Consider the following 24453-nt stretch of genomic DNA (forward strand, 5'->3'; position numbering starts at 1 on the left):
TCTTCAACCAAATCAGACTAAAATATCACAGTGAATAATTGGGTAGACATTACAAATTCAGAAACACTCCCAGTACAGGTTTGTTTACATATCAGAAACACTCCCAATACAGGTTTGTTTACATATCAGAAACACTCCCAATGCAGGTTTGTTTACATATCAGAAATACACCCAATACAGGTTTGTTTATATATCAGAAACCAAAAATGTCCTTGTGATAACTTCACAATGAATATAGTATATTTTCTATTTTTCAGTGAATTAGAAAATACTATAGAAAATATGAGGACCTTAGAAACAGATAGTGTAGAGTTGTCGAATACTTTACATGAGAAGGATACAGAGCTAGAGGTAATTACATTATGTCAAGTTCATAAAAGATGTTTTCTGAAGTTTGTCTTTATTTTCTATGAAATGAAAGATGGGGCATTTTTTGGTTTAATTCATAATATTTTAAATGAAGGAATGGTTTGTTGGAAACTGTTTCAGAGATTATCAAAAGAAAAAGACAGAGTGTTGAGAGAACTACAGGAGAAAGAGAACATGATCAGCAGAGAGTATGAGGACCTATCTCATACTAAAGAGGAATTAAAACAAGCTTTGAAACAAATTGAAGAAGACACACAGATGTTATTAAGTGATAAATCTGATGCAGAGGAAAAGTAAGTTTTTTTTGGTCAGTAATATCAGATAAATTATTTTTGGAGTCCTTTTTAAAAGTAAGTAAGTTAGGACCATAAAACAAGTTTTCTTTGGGGAAGGATAGATTTATTGCTGAAAATACTCACTTATTATATGATCTTATGCATTATTTGGAAGAAAATAACAAATCTGGATTGCTACTTTTAGTAGTCTTTGAAAAAGTTTTTGACTCTATTGAATGGGATTTTTTAACCAAAGCTTTGAAGAGTTTTAATTTTGGTATCTGGTATTTCTTTTTGTAAATGGTTTAAGGTCCTATACACTGGAGCCAAAAGCTGTGTGATCAATAATGGTCACAAGTCAAACTTTTTTTTATTTAAATAGAGGTTGCAGGCAAGGAGATCCATTATCTCCCTATCTCTTTATTATTGGTGTTGAATTATTGACTATCAAACTAAAAAACAATAATGATGTGCGTGGTGTCATTGTTAATGATTCAGAACCTCTTATTAGTCAGTATGCAGATACCTTTTTAATGTTAGACGGTACAGAGTCATCTCTAAGGGAGACCATATAATGTTTTGATTCCTTCCACTTAGTATCTGGTCTAAAGGTTAATAAATCAAAAACCAGAGCAGTTTGGGTTGGGAGTAAGAAATTTTCTGATCATGTTCTATGTCCAAATTTAGATTTAAAATGGTCACATTCTAATTTCCGTGTTCTAGGTCTGGATTTTTCCTTAGACTTAGGTGCTATGGTTGATATCAATTTTGCAAGAAAAATTAAGGAGGTATCAAGAGTGTTAAAAAGTTGGGAACATAGAAAACTGACACTTATGGGAAAGGTTACTGTAGTTAAAACATTAGCAATTTCAAAGCTCATTCACCTCTTTACATCATTACCAAACCTACCAGACCAAATGCTAAATGAACTTAATTCTATGTTATTTACATTCATTTGGAATGGCAAATCAGACAAAATTAGGAGGAATACTCTGATAGGTGACTTTGAACAAGGGGGGCTAAATATGATTCATATTCAGTCTTTTGTGTCTTATCTTAAGGTGAGTTGGGTACAGAGATTCTTTAGGAATCCTGGTGGCCATTGGCAAAAACTTTTGTTAAAGAATTTTTACAATTATGGAGGTGAATGTGTCTTTCAACTTCAAAAAGAAAAAAATCAATGATATAAGTGTAAAGGCTGCTAATCCTTTTTGTAGAGATGTTTTATTTAGTTTATCCTTTGCAAAACCAATGGTGAAGAATTGTGTGAAAAGTATGCTATCTATCGATATCCTGAGTTATGTACCTTGTGAAGAAATGAATTATTATAAAGGTTGGAAACATTTTGGTGTTCAATATTTGTACAATATTATAGATCCACAAACAAAGAGCTTTATGTCTTTTGATAGAATCAAGGAAGTGATTATAAGTAATAATTTTTTGAGATAATACAGCCTGATATCTAGCATACCAAAGTTTGTAAAAGATTACATTAGAAATAATGTAAATAATATTACTTTTCAAAACTTTAGTGCAGAAGATTCTTTCCTCAATTCATTAATATTAGTAAAAAAGGCAAAGTTTGTTTATAAAAACTTAAGAGATGGCATATTTTTTTTCACCAAATGCTAAACTTGTAAAGTTCGAAGAAGTGCTTGAGATAGAAATTAATGATTTTTCAAAATATTTCTATCTTTTGAAAAAGGTATGCAATCATACTTATATGAAATCTTTTCAATACAAGACACTTCATAGAATTCTTTCCACAAATAATTTTTTGTACTTAGTACATCTAAAAGATACAAAATACTGTACTTTCTGTGGATCTGAAGAAGAGACTATTCAACATCTCTTTTATGAATGTAGAATTATTAAGTGTTTTTGGGATATTGTGTCACATTATATAAAGAATGTTTATCAAGATTTTCAATTGAAAAAATCAAGTACATGTATTATTTTAGGATACACTGATGAGACTCCATTTCTTAATTATATTATTATTGTTATAAAAAATTATATCTACCCATGTAGGTTGAGAGAGAAACTTCCAAACATTATAGAACTAAAATCCTTTTTCTTCTTCCTTTTACAATGTGTAATTTATTTGTATTAGATTTACACTAAAAGTCAGTCATGCTTTCTTTTTGTTTAAATACCCCAAAACACCCTAGTCAGGTGGTGGTGGTGTAGAGGATTTTGTAAAATCCTGACTATGAAAAACAAATAAAATATAAGTTTTCTTTGGGCTTTAGAACTTAGAAAGTTGTTTTTTGTCCTTGAACTAAGTACTCATAAGTTGCCCTTGAACTACTTTTTAGCTCACCTGACCAAAGGCCAAGTGAGCTATTGCCATCACTTGGCGTCTGTTGCCTGTCATCGTCAGTCGTCATTGTTAACAATTTTTCAAAACTCTTCTCCACTGACACTACTTGACCAATTGGAACCAAACTTGGTATGAATGTTCCTTGGGGTATCTTGCATAGAACTGATGTGGGTGTTTTTGATCTGTCAAAAAACATGGTCACCTTTTTTTTTAAATAGAACACAGTAGTTTTTCACATATATCTCCAAAACCGTTAGGTTTAGCTAAATTCTGACACTGGTAAAGATGTATCTGCAGAGAAATTTTTGTTTTAATCTGTGAACCCTTGGTAGAGTTATTGCCCTTTTTCGACATTTTTTTGCTATTTTTAATGTTGTTTCTTTCCAAAATCTTCTCCTCTGACACTATTTGACCAATTGAACTAAACTTGGTATGAATATTTCTTGGGGTATCTTGCATAGGACTGGGGTAGGGATTTTTGATTTGGCCAAAACATGGCTACCGTTACAAAAAATAAAACATAAGGGTCAGATAGCTTTCATATATATTCAAAACTGTTAGGTTCAGCCAAGTTCTTATGTGGGATTAACATGTTCAGCATAATGAGATCTATCTGCATTAAAAATTTTGTTTTAATCCGTGAAGTAATGTTGGAGTTATGGCCCTTTTTCAATGATTTTTTTATTTTTTTATTTTTAATGTTATTTTTTTTTCAAAAATCTCCTCTGACATTACTTGACCAATTGGAACCAAATTTGGTATGATTGTTCCTTAGTGCAATTTTCATAGAACTGTAGTAGGGATTTTTGATCTGAGGAAAAATATGGCTGCTATTAAAAATAGAACAAAGAGGTCAGTCATATATCTCCAAAACTGGTAGGTTTTGCCAATTTTTTTCAATTGCAGAAATGATCATTATTATAAGTCCCACAAAAGTCTCCAAGGGATCAGAATTGTCTGATGGCTCCCTGTAAGAGTTATTGCCCTTGAAAGGTGAAAAAATGATGGGTTTTGTTTACAATTTTCAGCCAATATCTTGAACTATGATAGATTGAATGATAATTTCTGTTGCTGATATTATCTTAATGATAAGGCCAACAAAAATTTGTGAGGATCAAAGTTTTTGGACGACTACTTGTTCGAATTATTGCCCTTGAAAGGCAAAAAATTATGTTTTTAGCCATTTTTAGCCAATATCTTAAAAACTAGAATAGATAGAATGAAACTTTCAATTGATGAAATGATTCTTATGATGAGTCCCACCAAAGTCTTTTTGGAGTCAAAATTGTCGGACAATTCCTTGTTAAAGTTATTGCCCTTGAAAGGCAAAAATTTTACCAGGTGAGCTATTCAATTTCCTGGGAGTCTTGTTTTTTTTTTTTAATGTTATTTCTTTCAAAAATCTTCTTCTCTGACACTACTTGACCAATTGAAACCAAACTTGGTATGAATGTTCATTGAGATATCCTGCATCAAACTGACCTGGGGATTTTGTTCCATGGAAAAACATGGATACCGTTACTAAAAGTAGTACATAGAGGTCAGACAGTAGTTTTTTCACATATTATAGCACCAAAACCATGTTGTTAGCCAAATTTTTCCAGTTGCTGAAATGATCCTTATTATAAGGCCTACAAAATTCTGCAGGGATGAAAGTTGTCAGATGACTCTTTGTAAGAGTTATTGCCCTTGAAAGGTGAAAAATGAGGTTAATTTTTTTATTTATATAGTTTTCAGCCAATATCTTAAAAACTAATAGATAGAAAGAAACTTTCAACTGCTGAAATGATCTTTATGATAAATCCTACCAAAGTCAAAATTGTTGTACACTTCTGTTAAATTTATTGCCCCTGAAAGGCAAAATTTAACCATGTGAACAATTCAGGCTCCTGGGAGCATCTTGTTTTTTACCCTAGTACTTTGAGCATTACAACTTAGTAAGTTGTCTTTTGGAAATACGACTATGTAAGTTTTCTTTCATCCTTAGTATTTAGCTAATTGTCTTTGGACCCTGGAACCAGTATATTTTGAGCATATTTTGTATGAAGAACAATTTATTGTCCGGTAAATACGAAGCAATTTGATAACTTAAAATGCTTTTTTCTAAGTGCAATTCCTCATAAACTGCTTATTGGATTTTTATAAATTTTTATAGGAAGAATAGACATCCATGATAGAAGATAATCAATATATATATTGCCTGCAGAGATATATTATCTACTATAAGGATTGCTGAAATCTTCTGCACCACTGGCAGGTCACTGCTTAACCTGATCTAATTTGCCTTGATTTAGAAAATTCTGACTTAATCTATGAAAAAATATTTACATTTATTAAATAAATATAAAAGATAACTGTAAGAATGCAACTGCTATTCTCACATCCATTTGATGAAATGAAAACATGATGCAAGCATACCATACTAAAGTTCATAGAAGGGAAAAAGTAGGTTTACATATCACAGATATGAACCACAAACTTTACTTGTAATGGAAAAAACTCTCCCATTTTTTTACAAGATATACATTGCATATGAAGTTGAATGTCTTTTTAAGTGACTATTCCACAGTAGTGGAAAAATTCAGTTCTAGGTTACACACAGTCTTGATGGAAGTAGATGTAAGCATTGATGCATTGATGTATTAATGTATATCATGAATACATTTAATTTAATTCCAAGGGTAAATAATTTTTTTATAACAGATTACACACCAATGAGGCATTTATTCAGCAATTAGAGGCAGAAAAGAGGGTCATTTGTGATCAAGCAAATGAACTGAAAGAAACAATTAGGGTAAGTAGAGTTCATTTTCTGTACTTAACTGTTTTGACACTAGGTATATTGAAATGGCACACAATTTTCTGTTGGGCTGGTTATTAACATATTTTTGTAAATTTTACACGTAATGGCACAGTATTTAGTGATGCTCTTGGTTTGAATAAACAGATACCTGTTTGTCTATCCCAGTGAGAACCCATCTATCATTTTTTTTTTTTGCACAATTAAATACAGATAGGTATGGTGTATATGTCAAAAACCCCACTGGGATGAAAATGTCAGCCCAAGGCCACGCATTGGTCTTCAATGAATGATGAGGAAATCCTCATACCACAGGGCAGGCTGCCACTGGCCCAAAAACATCATTATATACAGGTACAGCAAAAGAGTTGTCCCTATACACTCAAGTAACATGAAAAATAAACTAAAGGTGAAAATGAAACAAACATACGGAGGCCAGAAATTCCTGACTTGGGATAGGCGCAAAAAACGTGGCGTGGTTAAAATACTTTGGCATGATCACAATCCTCCCTCTTTAAAATCTGGCCACAGTGGAAAAAACATCACACAATTAAACAAGCCTAAAAATCAGTTCAAAAAGGTCGGAGTCCCTTGTTACAACAGAAATTAAGAAACTGAATATAAATTACACAAATGTACAAACTAAGGACTACTAGCAGCTAATGGACATGCCAGCACCAAACTAGTTTAAACTTACAAAAAGTTATGGCCCCATCATATGTAAAATCAATCCCCATCCTTCCCATGCAGGGTTTAGAATCATGGTACATCATAAGTCATACAACAAACACACAACCGATTTCATGCCAAAGACTGCTTTAAAGTGTTTTGATTTCTATGTGAAGACTCTATGAGTGAATCAAAGTTAATAACAAAAAATGCTGTTCTTAACAATTTGACAACAATATCATAACTATATCCGTTACGAATGAGCTTATTCAACAGTTTAGTTAACTTTTTGGATGAGTATCAAGCGTTCTGTGCTTTGTGTAGAATATTACCATCAAAGAAAAGGTGAGAAAAAGGTCACATATTAATCCTTTTGCAAGTAAATCTGTATTTGAGAGTGAGTTCCTATTATCAATTGAAACAGTTGCAATTGTTTTTAAAGGCTTGTGATATTGAAAACTTTGATGTAGTAATTTCTCTGTTATATAAAAATTCCTTTCATTAAAATTTCAAAACATTGTTACAAATACGGGCGAACTGAACCAATTGTGATATGTAAACACCAATGGGACGTCTTCATCTAAAAACGGAAAGGTAACAATAGGGAATAAAAAATCCTCCCTTTTATCTTAAATTTTAGTATAAAGTTTACCAATATTGATATGAATACTAAGATCAAGAAACATTCTTTATTAACAATGTTTGCTTTATTCAAAGATAGTTCTACAGGATATATATCTTTAGGCCACATTTTTTTTAATATATTGGTTTACAGATTTTTATATGGAAGGAATCAGGTCGATCCGTTGGAAAAAAATAATAAATAAAATGGGATTCTAATCTACTGTATGTACCTCCACATCATTTACAAACACAAATTCTCATCCCAATTTTTTAAATGTTCAATAATGTCAATGTGCAATACTTAAACAATGTTAATTTCCTCTAATTTTTTAGTTCACCTGCCCAAAGGCTAAGTGAGCTATTGCCATCACTTGGGGTCCATCGTCGTGGTCATCCGTAGTCGTGGGGATTTTTGATCTGTCGTAAAACATGGCCGCTGTTACTGAAAATAGAACATAGGGGTCTGACAGAAGTTCTTCGCATATATCTCCAAAACCATTAGGTTTAGCTAAATTCTGACTTGGGGTAAAAGTGTTCAGCATGATGAGATTTATCTGTGGTCAAATTTTCATTTTTAAAAATCTGTTAAGGTCTCACTAACCACTTCTGACATTCCCATTACTTTACATGTTAAAGTTGACATTTTGAAGTTTCACTGTGAATTCCCAGGACAAATGGGACCTTAATGTGGCATACCAATATGAAGCTTTAAAAAAGAGGATATTCTTACTGGTATATAAATGGTACGGTCATAGTCTAAATTTTTCACCAAATTACCTTGAAGACAAAATACTCAGAAAACCACATGTTTTCATTCACAAAAAAATGGCAGCATGGGGCAACTTACAGAGTCATGTCAGCAGTATTCATACGCACTAGTTAAAAATAATGCATATATTCTAAAAATAGACTCTCTAAGCTTTAATTTGATAGCAAAATCTATTAATAGAATGAAATAAAACACTCATAATAAATAGACTTACAATTACTTTGTTTTTGGTACTACATAGGGAGGGTGGCCAATTGACCCAGAAGTGGTAAGTGAGACCTAAGCCATGTTGGAGTTATTGCCCTTTTTCAATGTTTTTTTGCTACTTTTAATGTTATTTCTTTCAAAAATCTTCTCTGACACTACTTGAACAATTGAAACCAAACTTGGTATGAATGTTCCTTGGGGTATACTGTATAGAACTGATGTGGGGATTTTTGATCTGTCGAAAAACATGGCCACCGTTACTAAAAATAGAACATATGGGTCAGTAGTTTTTTGCATATTTCTCCCAAACTGTTAGATTAAGCTAAATTCTGACATAGGGTAACAGTGTACAGCATGATGAGATCTATCTCTGGTCAGATATTCGATTTAATCGGTTTAGCTATGTTGGAGTTCTTGCCCTTTTTGTCAAGGAAGTCTATTTATAAACTGAACTTGACTTAGAGATCGTCGGCAACCAAATTATGGAACCAAGGTAGACATTTCAACATATAACTACCAAAATAAAATGCGGGTTTTTCTCCTTGCAAAGTTTACATTAAGATATTGCTCCGCCGCCGATCATACTCCATGTCAAATATGTGATGTTTACTTTATGTCCGACATGGGCGTGTAACAATATTAAGGCTATTTAATATGTGTACAACTGCAAGATTTAAATGATTATATGATATTAACTATTTAAATTTTGACGCAGAAGCTGGACTATTTTGTCCAATTGACTCGAACATTCGCAGGGAAGAAAGCTCAGTCGAGATTTGCCAATTTATTTCTCTCAATCTGACTCTTTTAATGAAGATGTTGGGAGCTTCTAATGACGGATTTTCAGAGCTGCAATGTAACCTTTTTATGTAGTAAGTATAGATTACAGTGGCGGATCCAGGGGAGGGTGCATAAGGGTTGGCACCCCTCCTTTTTATTGGAAAATTTCATGTATGATTAATTTGATCCCAGGAATTTAACTTCTGTACATAAAATGCAAGCAGTGTGTACATATATGTTAATTACTACATGTACATGTACATAAATAATATAAAATGGTAAACACACATGTACATACATGTAGCAAACAAATAATTATTTAAAATAGAAAATAAACAGAATTGTTGAATTAATGTGATTTCACAGCAGAGACATAAACAATGTCTGTTTCAACGGTAAGGATGAAAGTAGTTCTTTAACTATAAAAAAGGAGGGGAATCCAGTTAAATAAAGTAATGTCCTTGGGACGTGAGTGGACATATGAGCCATGACATTACACATACACTTGTACATGTACATTGTTATGAGTGACTCAGTTGAGTCATTCAAAACAGCCATCTCAACTTACACCTACAGTCATTAAACATCCACCAATGTATATAGTTTTAAACTCACTCATATTGTTTATTTTTCTTATTCTTTTTTAATTTACTCCTATCGTTAATGTTTAAATTCATTAGTGTAATTTAGTTTGGAATTTGTAAATAGCATGCGCAGAGAAGAGTGACATTATCTTCAGCATGTTGAAGTTGGTCAGGAGATTGTAGAAGTAGAAGTACGTGTTCTTGAATTCCAAACTTCCACACCGACCGTAGACCTTAATCGCATTCCCTATATCACGCCCATAGACCTATTTCACATGCCCTATATCACACTCCTAGACCTATATTGCATTCTATATCACACCCCTTGACCTATATTGCATTCTATATCACACCCCTGGACCTAAAATGCATTCTTTATATCACACCCCTAGACCTATATCGCATACCATATATCACACCCCTTAACCCATTGCAAGTACCCTAAATATCACACCCACAGACATATGTTGCATACCTTATATCACACGCCTAGACCTATATCGCATACTGTATAGGACCTATATTGCATTCTCTAAATCACACCCATAGACCTATATGGCATACCTTATAGCACACCACTAAACGCATTACAAGTACCCTTTATTAACGAACTACCCAAAATACGTTAAAATATGTCAGAAACTGACTAATGAATATGAACCGGGCATCTATACAGGGCCAATATGGATGAAGCCAGTACCAATACGGCATCATAACTTCCGCTCGTTTGACACCGCCATTTTGAGTTAGAAATGGATTTCATGAATTTTGATCACCAGGACTAATAGCTGCAGAAACACAAAAAAAAATCTTCCATTTTATACAAAAAGGATATTTAAGACTTATAAATGCAAATAAACCTACATGTACATGTTCATTAATACACGTAAACAACTGTTCTACTGTTCTGTAATTTCATAGTGGCCCTGATAAAGGTTTCAGTCGATCATATTGACCTCAACAGCCGTATTGGCCCTCGGTGATGCCTCAGGACCAATACAACCGCCTTGACCAATATGACAGACCTCAAACCTATAACAGGGCCAATATGAAATTACATATTTATTAATATATAATATATCACACCCACAGACATATGTTGCATACCTTATATCACACGCCTAGACCTGTATCGCATACTGTATATCACAACCATAGACCTATATCACATTCGCTAAATCACACCCATAGACCTATATGGCATACCCTATATCACACCCCTAGACATATATATTGCATATTATATATCACACCTTGCACAGAACACAATCGAAATACATTTTATATAGATAAAATATAATAAAGAATGAACATAACATGCAAAAATCTGCTTGATATGCAGAATCAACCCTCGACCTATATCACCCCGCGGTCCAGTCGCCCTTGAGTTGATATAGTAGTCTCCTGTTGATACTGCATGTGATACAGATTTTGGCAAGCACAATTCAGTATGGAATTTAAAGAAATAGTAATACAATGTACATGTGTATTATATCCATGTAAGTCATAATTGATTATCAATATGGTTCTTTTTTAGTACATTGTCAAGATATACCAGATACATTTATTTAGAATGCATATCATAAAGTGAGAAACAAGATTTTCATGACACAAGAAAGACACAGTTATGTTAGAAATTCTGTGGCCATGAAAGTGCATTGAAAATGTGTTGGATATCAAGGCTACCAAAAGTAGACCTTTTCTAAGAGCTGATTTTCATGGACATTCTTACATGTACAATGTACTAGGTAAGTGCTGAAGGTATACATTATTTATTTATATACTTTGTATGTACACAGTTATTTAAAATTTTCAAAACTGGTGATAGGTATACTGTTTTTATTGCTAGTGCAGAACATTGTAGTCATATTTCTTAGCAAAATTTGCAGTTTGTACATTTGTATGTCTGTGAAGAAGAATTTCCACTGAAAACTACAAAAATACATGTACATGTTCTCTAACTATCGTTACTGGCATATGCTGCACAGTATCAAAGATTTCATTCATGAAGGTTGCTCATAGATAAATCAACACTCAGGAATTGATCCAAAGATTTTGAAATGGGGATCCAAACATCATTATAAATCAGCAGGTAGCTAAAATCATACACTTCAAACCTGTTCTACTCTTACTTACATTTTTTCTTAATTGATACAGTTGAAAGAATAAAAACTGAAACCTAAGAAATATAGTAGATATATAACTATATTAACTTTGAAAAACTATGAATAATAACAGAAATATTGTTTGCAAATTTTCAATCGACCAGTATTGATCAGTAATGACCAGGTGGTTTAAAGACCTGGGACTGTTATAACCACCCAACCTTTATTTTTGCCTGGTTTGCACGAAATGATATGTACATGTAACAATATTTCCTAACAAAAGGAGGTTTCTCCATATCATATGGTTAAAATACATGTATATTTTCATGAATTTACATTGTAACATTTTGTATATATCAGACACTGTTATGTACTTTTTCCTTGATTTCTTTTCAGTGGTTATCACTTAGAAGTTTCACTAGATGAAGTGAGAAGAAAGCAAAAGTAAAACAAACCATTTCTGTGCTGGGACACTATTTAAGCATGAAACAAAGTTCATGATTCTCGTGCTGGTACATGTATGTGTAGCATGAAGCAGCTGTAAATGTATATGTCAACATCTCTGAATAAAAATCTATAAGAACATTAGCACTTATATATTTGCAAAACATAAGAGTTACTTGAATTGTAATATTATACATATTTGTGAAACAATCATGAAGAAAAAAAGTGAAAGAAATGCACATACAATATTGAAGGCAGACAGGTATAAAACACTCAGCATAAAAAAAGTGGTACTCGTGGGGTATGGGTTCACTAGTAACTTTTTTGTTTTGGAAAGAAAAAAAAGATGGATTTATACTCAAAGTGCATGTGTGATTAAGACATCACATTCCCTGTATTCACCACATACCATTGACTTTCCAACTTCCTCCAGTCTGCAAGATTCATTTCTACTTCATGCATCTCCAAACCGAAATTTCAAGGTGTGGGTCCATTCTCAGTGGAATTCATATTTTGTAAGAAATGCTGATTTAAGTATTAGGAAATTTGAGGACATCAACGTATGTGTATAGCCAGGAATACCAAAAGCAATAATACAAAAAATGATCCAAAAATATATATTGATAAAAGGACTATAAATATACACTGCATTAAAACAAATGGTCATTCTTTAAAAGGACTAAGTTTGTATTGGTTTATTTAGCTTACAATTTGGTTACATGAATATTTTTTATTACTTTGAGGTCTTCCTTGACTCAGTGCCTCGGCACATTGATTTGATGGGTTTTTTTTGGGCTATTTTTGATGTTATTTCTTTCAAAAATCTTTTATTCTGACATTATTTGATCAATTGGAACCAAACTTGGTATGACTGTTCCTTAGTGTATCCTGCATAGAATTCATGTGGGGATTTATGATCAGTCAAAAAACATGGCTGCTGTTATTTAAAATAGAACATAGAGATCAGACAGTGGTTTTTGGTATTATATATATCCAAAACCGTTAGGTTAAGCTAAATTCTTTCAATAGCTGAAATGATCCTTGTTATTAGGACTACAATAGTCTTCAGGGATAAAAGTTGTCAGACAACTCCTTGTAAGAGTTATTGCCCTTGAAAGGTGAGAAATGGCTTATATTTTCACATTTTTTAGTCAATATCTTGAAAACTGTGATGGATCAAAAGAAACTTTCAGTTGTTGAAATGATCCTTATGATAAGTCCTACCAAAGACTTGAGTCAAAATTGTTGGACAACTTGTTAAATTTATTGCTTTTGAAAGGCAAAATTCAACCAGGCGAGTGATTCAGGCTCCTGGGAGCCTCTTAATGTGAAATTGTAATACAAAAAGGACTATTTGCATAATATTAAGTTTAAATTGTTTGTTTTTAAGTTAACATTAAAAAATTGCCAATATCTTATAATGGTTTTGCACTGTCAGCGTTCATGTCATCATTGACATCTGTAGACACTAGATATACGTGTAATAACTTGAATAATACTTGAATTTAAGGAAATTTCATAAAAATGTTCGATACCACAAAAAGAAGGTTGGTTTTGATTTTTTGGGGTAATGGCCCCAACCATTTACATGTACAATAGAGTAAGTATATGGAAGCATGGATTCGTTAAAGGACATGTAAGGAAATCAGTGGTTCTAGAGAGGATATATGGGGAAATCATGGTGGGTACTATAGAGGACATGTTGGGAAATCATGATGAGTACTATAGAGGACATATTGGGAAATCATGGTGAGTACTATAGATGACATTGGGAAATCATAGTGAGTACTATAGAGTTCACAGAGATTCTCATTTTGAAGCTGTGTCAAATATTTAATGTAAAAAAAGTGTCAAGCTTTGGTAATAATGTCCTTACTTGCCTCAAATGTTCAGTCTTTGTTATGTGTGGTTGTATCAAGTTGTGCAGCTCTAACAACTTTATCTGTAATATAACCATAATCATTAATGGTCATGCTTATCAACTATAAATGAAATAATTTATTTTATAGGATTTAAGAACCCAGAAGGAAATGACTGAAGCTGAACTAAAGGTTAAGTATAAATGTCAAACCAAGTGACTCTTAGTAAGACTTTCTCTTGACATTAGGTATAACAAGTTATCTGCACCAAAGGCCTATGTGAGCTTTTGTTTTCTTTTTTGTATCTGTCATTATTTTTTGTTTGTGTTTATACTCTCGCTTAAATGCAGGCTATTTTATCAGGATGTTGGTCCCTCACACTTGTTTTTTGTTTCCTGTACTTTTAAGCCACCAAATGTACCTCATAGTGTATGTCTGTCTTTTCAAGAAAAACAATTTTGAAATTTGGTTTTTAGCTTTATCATGATGGTTTTCATAACATTTTTCTCAGTGACAACTAATCATAGCCATCTACATTTGGTATGGAGCATCAGGTACGGGGCCTATATCATGGAATCCAACTTGAGGTCTGTGGACACCTACTTTCTGTTTAATGGAATTCTGCCATTTCTCTCTTTGACCCATATTGTTTTGAGTTATGGGACTTTGTTCATAAAAAAAGTTTGGGATTTTAGACTATAACTCAGTAGTGGTTGCACCAGTTTTCATGAAAATCTGGAAAATAGTTTTTTTACTATTGATATTAGCTCCCTCTTCAACTGTTTTGAATTCCTGATTTTCCTTTTTTCAAGTTTTTGAATCTTATTCATAAAAAAGACGGACTTTCCACACTTTGTCACTTTTTAGGGATTCATGATTTTTCTTCACAGAAATGTCATCAACTGTACATGGGAATGATTTGAAACTCTTAAGAAGGATTTTAGATTTAGTAAGCATGATTAATTTGACTGTCTCAGACTCTGAACCACATCTGGTTTCTGTTTAATTGAATTTGTGTGTTCCTAATTCCAGGAAGAAATCATGGCCAGGATGGCTGCTGAGAGGAAACTACGTGATGCTAACATATCTCTTGATCAACTGGATAATGCTGTCATGTCCCAGACACCTAATATAGAGCATCAAGTCAAGGAAGAAATGAAAACCAATGTTAAAAATCTCAAACGTAATTTCTACTTGCTATTCATTGCAATTAACAAAAATATGTTTTTTTTAAATATGCTTATCAAGATTTTTGCCTCAAAACCATGTATATAAAGTGCAATCTGAGTTACTCATCCATATTTTCAAAATAGTATTTCTTGTATATTAAAATCAAGTTTTGATTCGTTAAGGCCACATCAAGATAATTTGTAGATTCTCATCCACCATCAAATTGAAAATGGGGTGGGTGAGAGGAGTTTATGTTTTAAATTTCAAGAACTGTAAAATCTGATAAAAAAATCATAGAAATCCTGCCATTGTACACTTTCTGGGTTTCATTTCCTTTATTCCACTAATTACGAAGACCATCCTGAAATCTTCCAGCAAAATGCAGATTACAAACGTCAAGTTTTGCCACAAACTTTGTTATGACTATAAGTCAAAATTGAAGTAATGTCATGATGAATACAGACCTGAAAAAATTCTGCCATATACAATTTCCATATTAGTTTGTGGGGTCTCTGGGATGTTGCAGATGGGGTGAGAATTTATAAATTTATATGAAATTGCCTAACCAAGACAATCTTTGGTTTAGCAGTGATATGACCAAAATCTTTTTTTCATTGGATTCTTCGTGGAAATCCATAACTGCATTTTTCATTCAGTAGGAGATTATTTCTCACAGTTTTTGAGTAACATGGGGTCAAAGGGGCCAAAAATGTCATTCTAAGCTAACCTGGCCATTGAACATGTGAGCCATTGCCAGTACTTGGCATCCCTCATCATTAACAATTTTTCTAATATCTTCTCTGAAACAACTGAATGGATTTGGTTGAAACTTCACATGATTGTTCCTTAGGGTGTCCTGTACATAGGCCATTGACCATGTGAGCCATTGCCAGTACTTGGCATCCCTCATCATTAACAATTTTTCTAACATCTTCTCTGAAACAACTGAATGGATTTGGTTGAAACTTAGCATGATTGTTCCTTAGGGTGTCCTGTACATAGGCCATTGACCATGTGAGCCATTGCCAGTACTTGGCATCCCTCATCATTAACAATTTTTCAAGCATCTTCTCTGAAACTACTGTATGGATTTGGTTGAAACTTAGCATGATTGTTCCTTAGGGTGTCCTGCAAAAAATGATTGTTTTGGATTTTTTATCCATTTAAAACATAGCTACCATTACTAAAAATTGAACATATGAGTCAGACATCAGTTTTTTGCATATATCTCCAAAACCATTAGGTTAAACCATTCTTTGATTGGGGTAAAAGTGTTAAGCATGATGAGATCTGTCTATTGGCAAATTTTGGTGAAAATCTGTTGACCCATTTTGGAGTTGTTGACCTTCTTGGATTTTTTTTGCTGTTTTTTTTTTTTTTTTTTTTTTTTGTATATATCTCCAAAACCGTTAGGTTTATCCAATTCTGATAAGGGATAAATTTTCAAAATGATTTGTTGCCCAATGTAGGAGTAATGGTCCGTGAAACAAAATTTTTTTGTTGTTTTTCAAGTGTACAACTTTGAAAATCTTCTTCTCTGAAACCTTGCAACAATATGTAATGAAAGTTGACATAATTGTTTTTTACAGTGTCCTGCACAGATTGATCATTTAAAATTTTTCATCTGTCAAAAAACATAGCAGTTGTTACTAATTTTTTTTTAGCTATTGCTATCACTTGGCTACCTTGGTCATTGTTCGTCGTTAACAATTTTTCAGAACTCTTCTTAGGTAGCTATTTTCAAATTTGATGCCATTTTGCAAGCATTTTCACTGGTTGTTTTGATATCTTTACTTACTTAGTTAATAGGGCATGGTTTGCCATGTGAGCGATTTAGGCTTTTTGAAAGTGTCTTGTTTTTTTAAGACTGTATTTTTTCATTTTTTCATTTGATTTAAAGAGTTTTTTTTTTTGTAAAATGTACCCATTTACAAGGATTTAAGAAATTCGCTAGTGAAATTTACTCTTATCATTATCTGTTTGAGATAATGGGATACAAAGTGATCCATGAAAGCAGAACTTTTTACTTAATTGAATTTTAAATATTGTTCAATATTGTATCCAAACCAGTTGTTATGTCCATAATGAACTGTAAGTCCTTATGTTTAAGAATGTCAAAAACTAAATATTGTGTCCACATTCGCCCTAAATGAACATAGTTCAACTGGCAGCGGTATTATAATGCTGTTTCGGCAAAGTTTTTTTAGCCCTTACTTGATTTAAACCTTAATAATAGATATAAAGTTTCAATTGTTGAATTGATCAGTTCGAAAAGGCCTACAAAAGTTATTCTGGGGTCCAAGTTGTGTGACTACTCCTTAGAGTTACTGTCCCTGAAAGGCAAAAATTGATGGATTTTGTGGTTTTCACTTATCATGGAGAGAAACTTTCTGTTGATGAAATGATCCTCATGACAAGGCCTACAAAAGTCTTAGAATTAATTTCCTTGAAAGCCCAAAAAACGAATAAAAATCATGACATAAAAAAACTTTCAATTGATGAAATTATCCTGATGACAAAAGTATGATAGGGGTCCAAGTTGAGTACCGGTAGTAGTTCTTTTTTATGCCCTGGTGATAAACTGTCAGAGGGCGTATTAATTTACCCCAGTCCATCTGTTAGTCCATTGTGCCATTCGTCCGTCTGTCCAGATTACACATGATCATGGCTTGTCCAGCTATCTCATCATACAGTTTTTGAACTATATCTAAAATATTTTACAGGGTATTTGCAAATGATAAAGGTATGCAGAGCCAGAGGATTTTGATTTTCATGACATATTACATAAATTTGTGTTAGTTACACTTAGTCTTTTACACAGAAATATATGGATCATGAGTCATTTTACTCTGAAGTATATGGATCATGCTTGTTAGGCTATCTCCTCACACAGCTTTTGAACTGCATCTAAAATATTTTACAGGATATTGCTACACAGGAGGAAGGTGTGCAGGGTCGAGGGATTTTGATTTTCATGAAATATTACAGTAATTGGTGATAGTTGGACTATGGAATATAACGGAACTGGGTGATAGTTGGACTTTGTAATTTTTGTCAGAAATATTCCCCAAGCAACATAGGGATTTGTTATTGGGTTATTAACATTTTTTTATGTGTCCGTCATGGCAACGTATTTAGGAAATTTTGATTCCCCATTTGATCCCCAAATTTTTCGAGTTACAGTACTGGTACAGTTTGTCATTGCAAGTCTTGGAAGGATTGAGCTGAACCAACAGGCCATGAGTATCACAAGTCTTGGAAGGACTTCTGAATCTGCAAACCATGTCTTCATACAAAAATAAATATGTTCTTAATTTGGGAAATCTAGCGAGCAGGGGCATCATTCATGTCTTACAGACACATTTGATTTACTAAAAAATTTTGCTACTAACAAATGACAAGGGGCTTCTGTGACAAACAGGGCTTCTAGTTTAGGTATAACCTTTAAGAGGCGTGAACAAATCAGGCTGTTTAGAGACTTTAGTTAGTAAATGCAATGAAGTGTAGATTGCTTCTGTAGAATCATGAATTATATTAACAGATTATTTATCAACATGACTGTATTATTCATTTTCTTCTAATTTGACCAGCACTAACTTTCTCTAATCAAAAATAGTTATCATTTTTCCTTGACTTCTCAATTATTTCAACTGTTAGCAATTCCTATGAATATATATAAATATCATAATTCTCTGATTGAACAGTGGGTATATAGCTTTCTTGTTGGTATGTGAGATTTCTAAGATTGAGTTAAGATATGCAGTGCTCCACTCTAATTGAGACTCTTTATCTTTGAAAATTTATTACTTGAAGAAGTAAAAAAGTGAAACACATCATTAAGACTAAGTACTGTAATTTACGTGTGTCTAAATAGGAACTTGTTTTGAAGATTTATTTTATCATGTTTTTTTTTCAAACAAATTGTTGTAGATGAGTATTCTTCATTAAGGTATCTTTCCTACATAATTCGTGTTTGAAGATATATTTTTTTCATGAATATATTATTTCATCTACAGGATTTTTTGAAGATTTGGTTACAGAGGCAGCAATAGATAAAGATAAACCTGTGATAGTAAAAAATTCTTTACATGCCAGAAAAACTATAGCCAGACGAGTCAAAACACTAAAGTTAGATAGACACAAGTCAAATAGTAAGTAACTTGACTGGTTTAGATTGCATTGCTTAATAGTTTGGTGTATTTACTCTCATATAACAAGGTTTACTTCCATCTAAATTTTCCAAATTGTGTTAGTTTATCTGGACTATAAATGTGTGAAATTACATTATCTTCAAACTGAGTTTGAGGTACAGGAAACATGTTGTGTGTTTGGTTAAGCAACATCTATATGATAGATTTTTGTTCAGTGACACCTCCTGTTTGATGATTTTTTTTTTTTTTGCTTTTGAAAGGTTTTCATTACAACCTTTCATTTAAATGATTTGACATTTTATTAAAGTTCATTGGAAAACTTTTGAATTTTGTCAATCATTTTGAAGCTTCAGTATGAAATTGTGCTGGAGACAGTATCACATTCTATTCCTCATTGATGTTCTTCATTCATTGTCCTTTGACTCATTATACCAAACAAAGTTTGTGGGGATAAATAGGTATCACCATGACTGTCCTTATGTCCATCCTTCTGTCTGTCTGACCAACCATCTATCCACCTAAACTGCTTGAGGGATTTTGATGAAATTTTGTACGAAGGTTGGGTATCATATGTAGATGTGCATGGAGGAATATAATTACTGTTGGCGGACTCCAAAGGGAGATTTACATGTTAAAACCTCTTAAGCATTACTCCTCCTAAACGGATCAGAGGATTTTTATGTAATTTTATGGGAAGGTTTGATTTCATATGTAGATATGCATGAACAATTAAAATTACTGTCAGAGGAATTCAAAGGGAGATAATCAAAATTAAGGCATCTACAGTTTAAAACCTTGTAAATGCAACTCCTCTTAAACTGCACCAGGAATTTTGATGTAATTTTGTGGAAAGGTTGGAATCATATGTAGATGTGCATGAAGTATTATAATTACTGTCAGAAGACTCCAAAGGGATATAATCCGAATTACGGGTTTTACATGTTAACAATTTTCAAGCGCAACTCCTCCTAAACAGCTCAAGGGACTTTGATATAATTTTTTTTTGGAGGTTGGATATTACATGTAGATGTGCATGAAGGATTATAATTACTGTCAGAGGACTTCAAAGGAAGAAAATCAAAATTAAGTGTTTCCTAAACCTTTGAAAGATTTAGATGATTTTTTGTAGGAATGTTGGGTATCATATGTAGATGTCCATGAAGAAATATAATTATTGTTGGATGATGCCAAAGGGAGATAATCAAACAATTGTTGTACATTAAAGTCCAATTGAAGGCAGGTGTCTTTGTGAGCTTGCTCACAATAATTTTTCTGTTTCACAATATTTCTGTTTCCTGCTGCCATTATATAGATAATTTGCATTGTACAAAAATTACCCCAAAAAATTATCATTAGCTTGTAGGCATTTATAAGACTGCACACAAAAAATGCACTATTACCAGAGTATCCAGCTGCCGTTGTTGCTGTCAGGGTTATCTATTATAGATATTTGATGTCCAGACAATGATGAGTATAAGTGCTTAGATCTCTTTGAAATTGAACATGGTACCACACTGCTGGAGGAAGGCTTGGATTGGGATTGGGACTTGAATCAATCAGGAATTAGGGGCATATCCTGAAAATGCTGTTTTCTTGTTAATAACTTGATTAAAATTGAATGTATTTTTTTGAAATCCTATCACAGGGTGCTATACCACAAAAGAAAAGCTGTAATATGATTTTGAGTGTTGTGGCTAGAACTGGTTTGGTAGTAGGGGCAAAAAGTGGCAAAAAAAAAGATTTTTCATTTTTTATGGACAAAACCTGTGGTAAATAAATGGAACTTTGTTTGAAATTGTACTTTAAGGTTTGAAATTGTACTTTAAGGTATAGAACTAAAGGAAGGCAAGGAATGATTTAAGAGTTGTGACTGGAATCATTGAGGAATTAGGGGCTAGAAACAAGGATTTTCCTAATGTCTGGATAATAACTTGAGTAAAAGTAAATGAATCTGTTTAAAATGAAGATTATAATTTGAACCATTTAAGAGTGGGATTGTTGTCTCTTTGACATATTCACATCAGTTCTTATTATATGAATAAACAATATTCCAAAAGGTTAATTTTTGCTCTTTTTAACATGTGTACTAAAATCTACAGGAATGAAAGTTTCCGATTTGTTCAGTATGACCACTGCTTTCTAGTGTAAGTCTTACCTATCACTTATTAACTTTTTTTATACTGTAAACATTTTAATATTTGCAATGCACTAATTTTTAGCTCACCTGGCCAAAGGCCATGGGAGCTATTGCCATCACTTGGGGTCCGTCGTAGTCGTCCACATCTGTTGTCGTCATTAACAATTTTTCAAAACTCTTCTCCTCTGAAACTACGTGACTAATTGGAACCAAAATTGGTATGAATGTGAACCAAACTTGGTATGAATGTGCCTTGGGGTATCCTGCATAGAATTGATGTTGGGATTTTTGATCCGTCGAAAAACATGGCCGCCATTACTAAAAATAGAACATAGGGATTAAACAGTAGTTTTTCGCATATATCTCCTAAACCTGACATGGGTAAAAAGTGTTCAGCATGATGAGATCTATCTGTGGTCAAAATTTGGTGAAAAACTATTGACCTATTTTGGAGTTATTGCCCTTTTTGGACATTTTTTGCTGTTATTAATGTTATTATTTTAAAAAATCTTCTCCTCAGAAACTACTTTACAGAATTTAATGAAAGTTGGTATTTTTGTTTTAAAAGAAACTATTCTGCAAAATTCAGTGAAAGGTGGCATTTTTGTTTTATAGGGTATCCTTAACGAAATGACCAATTTTTGATCGCTAAAAAAACATTGCTGCCATTTCTAAAAATAGAACAATGGGGTCAGACAGCAGATTTTTGCATACATCTCCAAATCTGTTAGGTTTAGTCAGTAGCTTTCAATTGCTGAAATGATCCTTATTATAAGGCTTACAAATGTGTCCAATGTGTCCAAATGGAGTCAAAATTGTGTGACAACTCCTTGTCAGAGTTATTGCCCTTAGAAGGCAAAAATTTAACCAGGTGAATGATTCAGGCTCCTGGGAGCCTCTTGTTTGTTTGTTTGTTTGTTTGGTTTTTTTTTTTGCTTATTTCACATTTGGCAGAAAAGTGTATAAGGTTTATCTTCTTTTTTAACCTTGTAAACATTAGCAACCACGAACATTAATGTTTTACAGTAATTCAAAATGTTGGTTGGTGATGGATAGCAGTTCATTATTTAACAATATTAGAATATTGTTACTAATATGCATGCATTATTCTATTAATATAAAGTTAATATAAACTAGAATAATAACAAAATGTAGAAATGATGATATTTATCTGATTATCTATTCATGTGATGAATATTTCAGAAGAAATACATGTAAAATAATTTGTAATACTAAATAAAATAAAATGAATTCCCTGCTTTGATGGGGAAATCTGAAAATAAAATTGTAAGCAGAAATACATTTATTCTTGTTTAGATGTGTAGAGCCAAAGGAGTTTGTAAAACATTGCTAAAATATGTATTATAAGGGGTTATGGTTTACAGTAATGATATAGTAGTTTATTTCTAAGGGTGTTTAATGCTTGGATTAAAAATTAAATCTTCCTCGAGGCCCTTGCAAAAATTATAACTACTAAAACTTTTAAGAAAAAAAAACATGATAAAACTAACGCTTATTTGACAATATTAAAGCGCTAAAAATATGTGTATATATATTTCCATCCTTATACTTATTTGAGTTTTTAATTTTTGACAAGGTAATGCAAAATAATCAATTTTGGAGCAGTTAAGACTTCATGAACTGTGAAGTGGTTTATCAACAAGCAATAACTGCCCCAAAGTTGGTTTTACAAGCATAACTTGGTCAAAAATTAGAAACAATCTTTATACATTTGATTCAATTAAAGTCAAAATTAAAGTTTGTCCCTTCATCAAAGCCTTATATAATTTGGAATTACATGTATTTAAATTGTGGACTGCCAATCAATTGATGTTAAATGACATCACAGTACTAAGTTAGTTTATGAAAAATGAAAGATCTTGCCCAGATGAGAAATAAACATTCAAATTAAATTATTTCCATTTAGGTTTAATGTGTCTTTTATAAAGGTACAATTATCCAGTATCAGAATCAATTTTGTTATTGGCTCACCTGCCCCAAAGGGCCATGTGTGGCCATCACTTGGCAATGTTAAACATTTTAGCTCACCTGGTTCGAATGGCAGTATGAGCAGTTGCAATCACTTGGCATTGGACATCTTTGTCAACATTTACATTTTTTCAAAACTTTCTCCTAAAATTACTGGAACAATTCGAACAAAACTTGGTATGAAATTTCCTTAGGTAATTCTGCATATGTGGGGTCAGACAAGTTTTTTGCATATATCTCCATAATCATTCCATTTAGCCAAATACAGAATAAAAGCGTTCAGCATGATGGGATCTATCTGTGGGCAAATTTTCATGTAATTGCATTAAGCCATGTTGGAGTTATTGAATTTGTTTTCCTTTATTTTTTGCTATTTTTATTGTTATAAAATCTTCCCCTCTGACACTATAAGACTAATTAGAACCAAACTTGGTATGAATGTTCCTAAGGGTATTCTGCATAGAACTCATGTGGGAATTTTTTGGTCCATCAAAAACATGGGTAAGTGATAAAGACTCTTTAGAGCCTCTAGTTGTTGTTTTTTGTTTTTTTTTTTATTCTTTATGTAAATCTTTTCTTGCGTTCTTCATCAAATCTCAGATATCTCTTATGTTTTGTTTTTGTTTTTTTGTTTTTTTTTTAATTATAAGGGGCCAAAGGGAGTCATGTCTTTTCTGACAACTTCTGACGAAAGGGGACTTGATGTGTGCACTTTATCCATCCATCAGTCCCGTAAAACATTTTTGGCAGGTTTTATTGGTCATGCTTGCCGATATACAATTGATATTTGGTAAATTACAGATTAAGTTTGAATTTTGTTCTGTTTCGTTGATTTTTTTTCCTGAGTTTCCTGAGTTATGGCCATTTTACTTGGAAAATTAGTCCAGAATTAGTTTAGCACACTTTTATTGTTAGCAAATGATGCATGAAGTCTGCATTCAGTTCTATTAAACATAAATTTCTAGGTTTGTGTTCTAATGTTAGGGGACTTTGTGTTCTAATGGTAGGGGACTTTGTGTTCTAATGGTAGGGGACTTTGTGTTCTAATGTTAGGGGACTTTGTGTTCTAATGGTAGGGGACTTTGTGTTGCCATGTAATACTCACAGAATGTTTGTTTGATATGGTGACTGATTTTTTTATAGTTTTGAATGAACAAAAAATATATCAGGCCCATTGTTATTTCATGGAAACAACATT

At 32.7% G+C, this 24453-nt stretch overlaps 1 protein-coding gene across 2 annotated transcripts in view; it reads left to right on the forward strand.

The window, feature by feature from the left end:
• Positions 1-24453, forward strand: part of LOC148623351 (pleckstrin homology domain-containing family D member 1-like) — a 45024-nt gene that overhangs the window by 16841 nt on the left and 3730 nt on the right. The window contains exons 8-14 of one of the 2 annotated variants that reach the window (XM_088565137.1): positions 258-351; positions 490-662; positions 5671-5761; positions 13959-14000; positions 14841-14991; positions 18995-19129; positions 21229-21273. In XM_088565137.1, the coding sequence (XP_088421263.1) occupies positions 258-351; positions 490-662; positions 5671-5761; positions 13959-14000; positions 14841-14991; positions 18995-19129; positions 21229-21272 (730 nt within the window). In that variant the 3' untranslated portion in view covers position 21273. The remainder of the gene's footprint in view (positions 1-257; positions 352-489; positions 663-5670; positions 5762-13958; positions 14001-14840; positions 14992-18994; positions 19130-21228; positions 21274-24453) is intronic. The other variant, XM_088565136.1, reaches the window with a different exon arrangement.

Source organism: Perna viridis, chromosome 2 (genome assembly GCF_037379345.1).
Source record: "Perna viridis isolate PV_CMFRI_1.1 ecotype Kerala chromosome 2, ASM3737934v1, whole genome shotgun sequence".
In the NCBI taxonomy this organism is placed as follows: domain Eukaryota; kingdom Metazoa; phylum Mollusca; class Bivalvia; order Mytilida; family Mytilidae; genus Perna; species Perna viridis.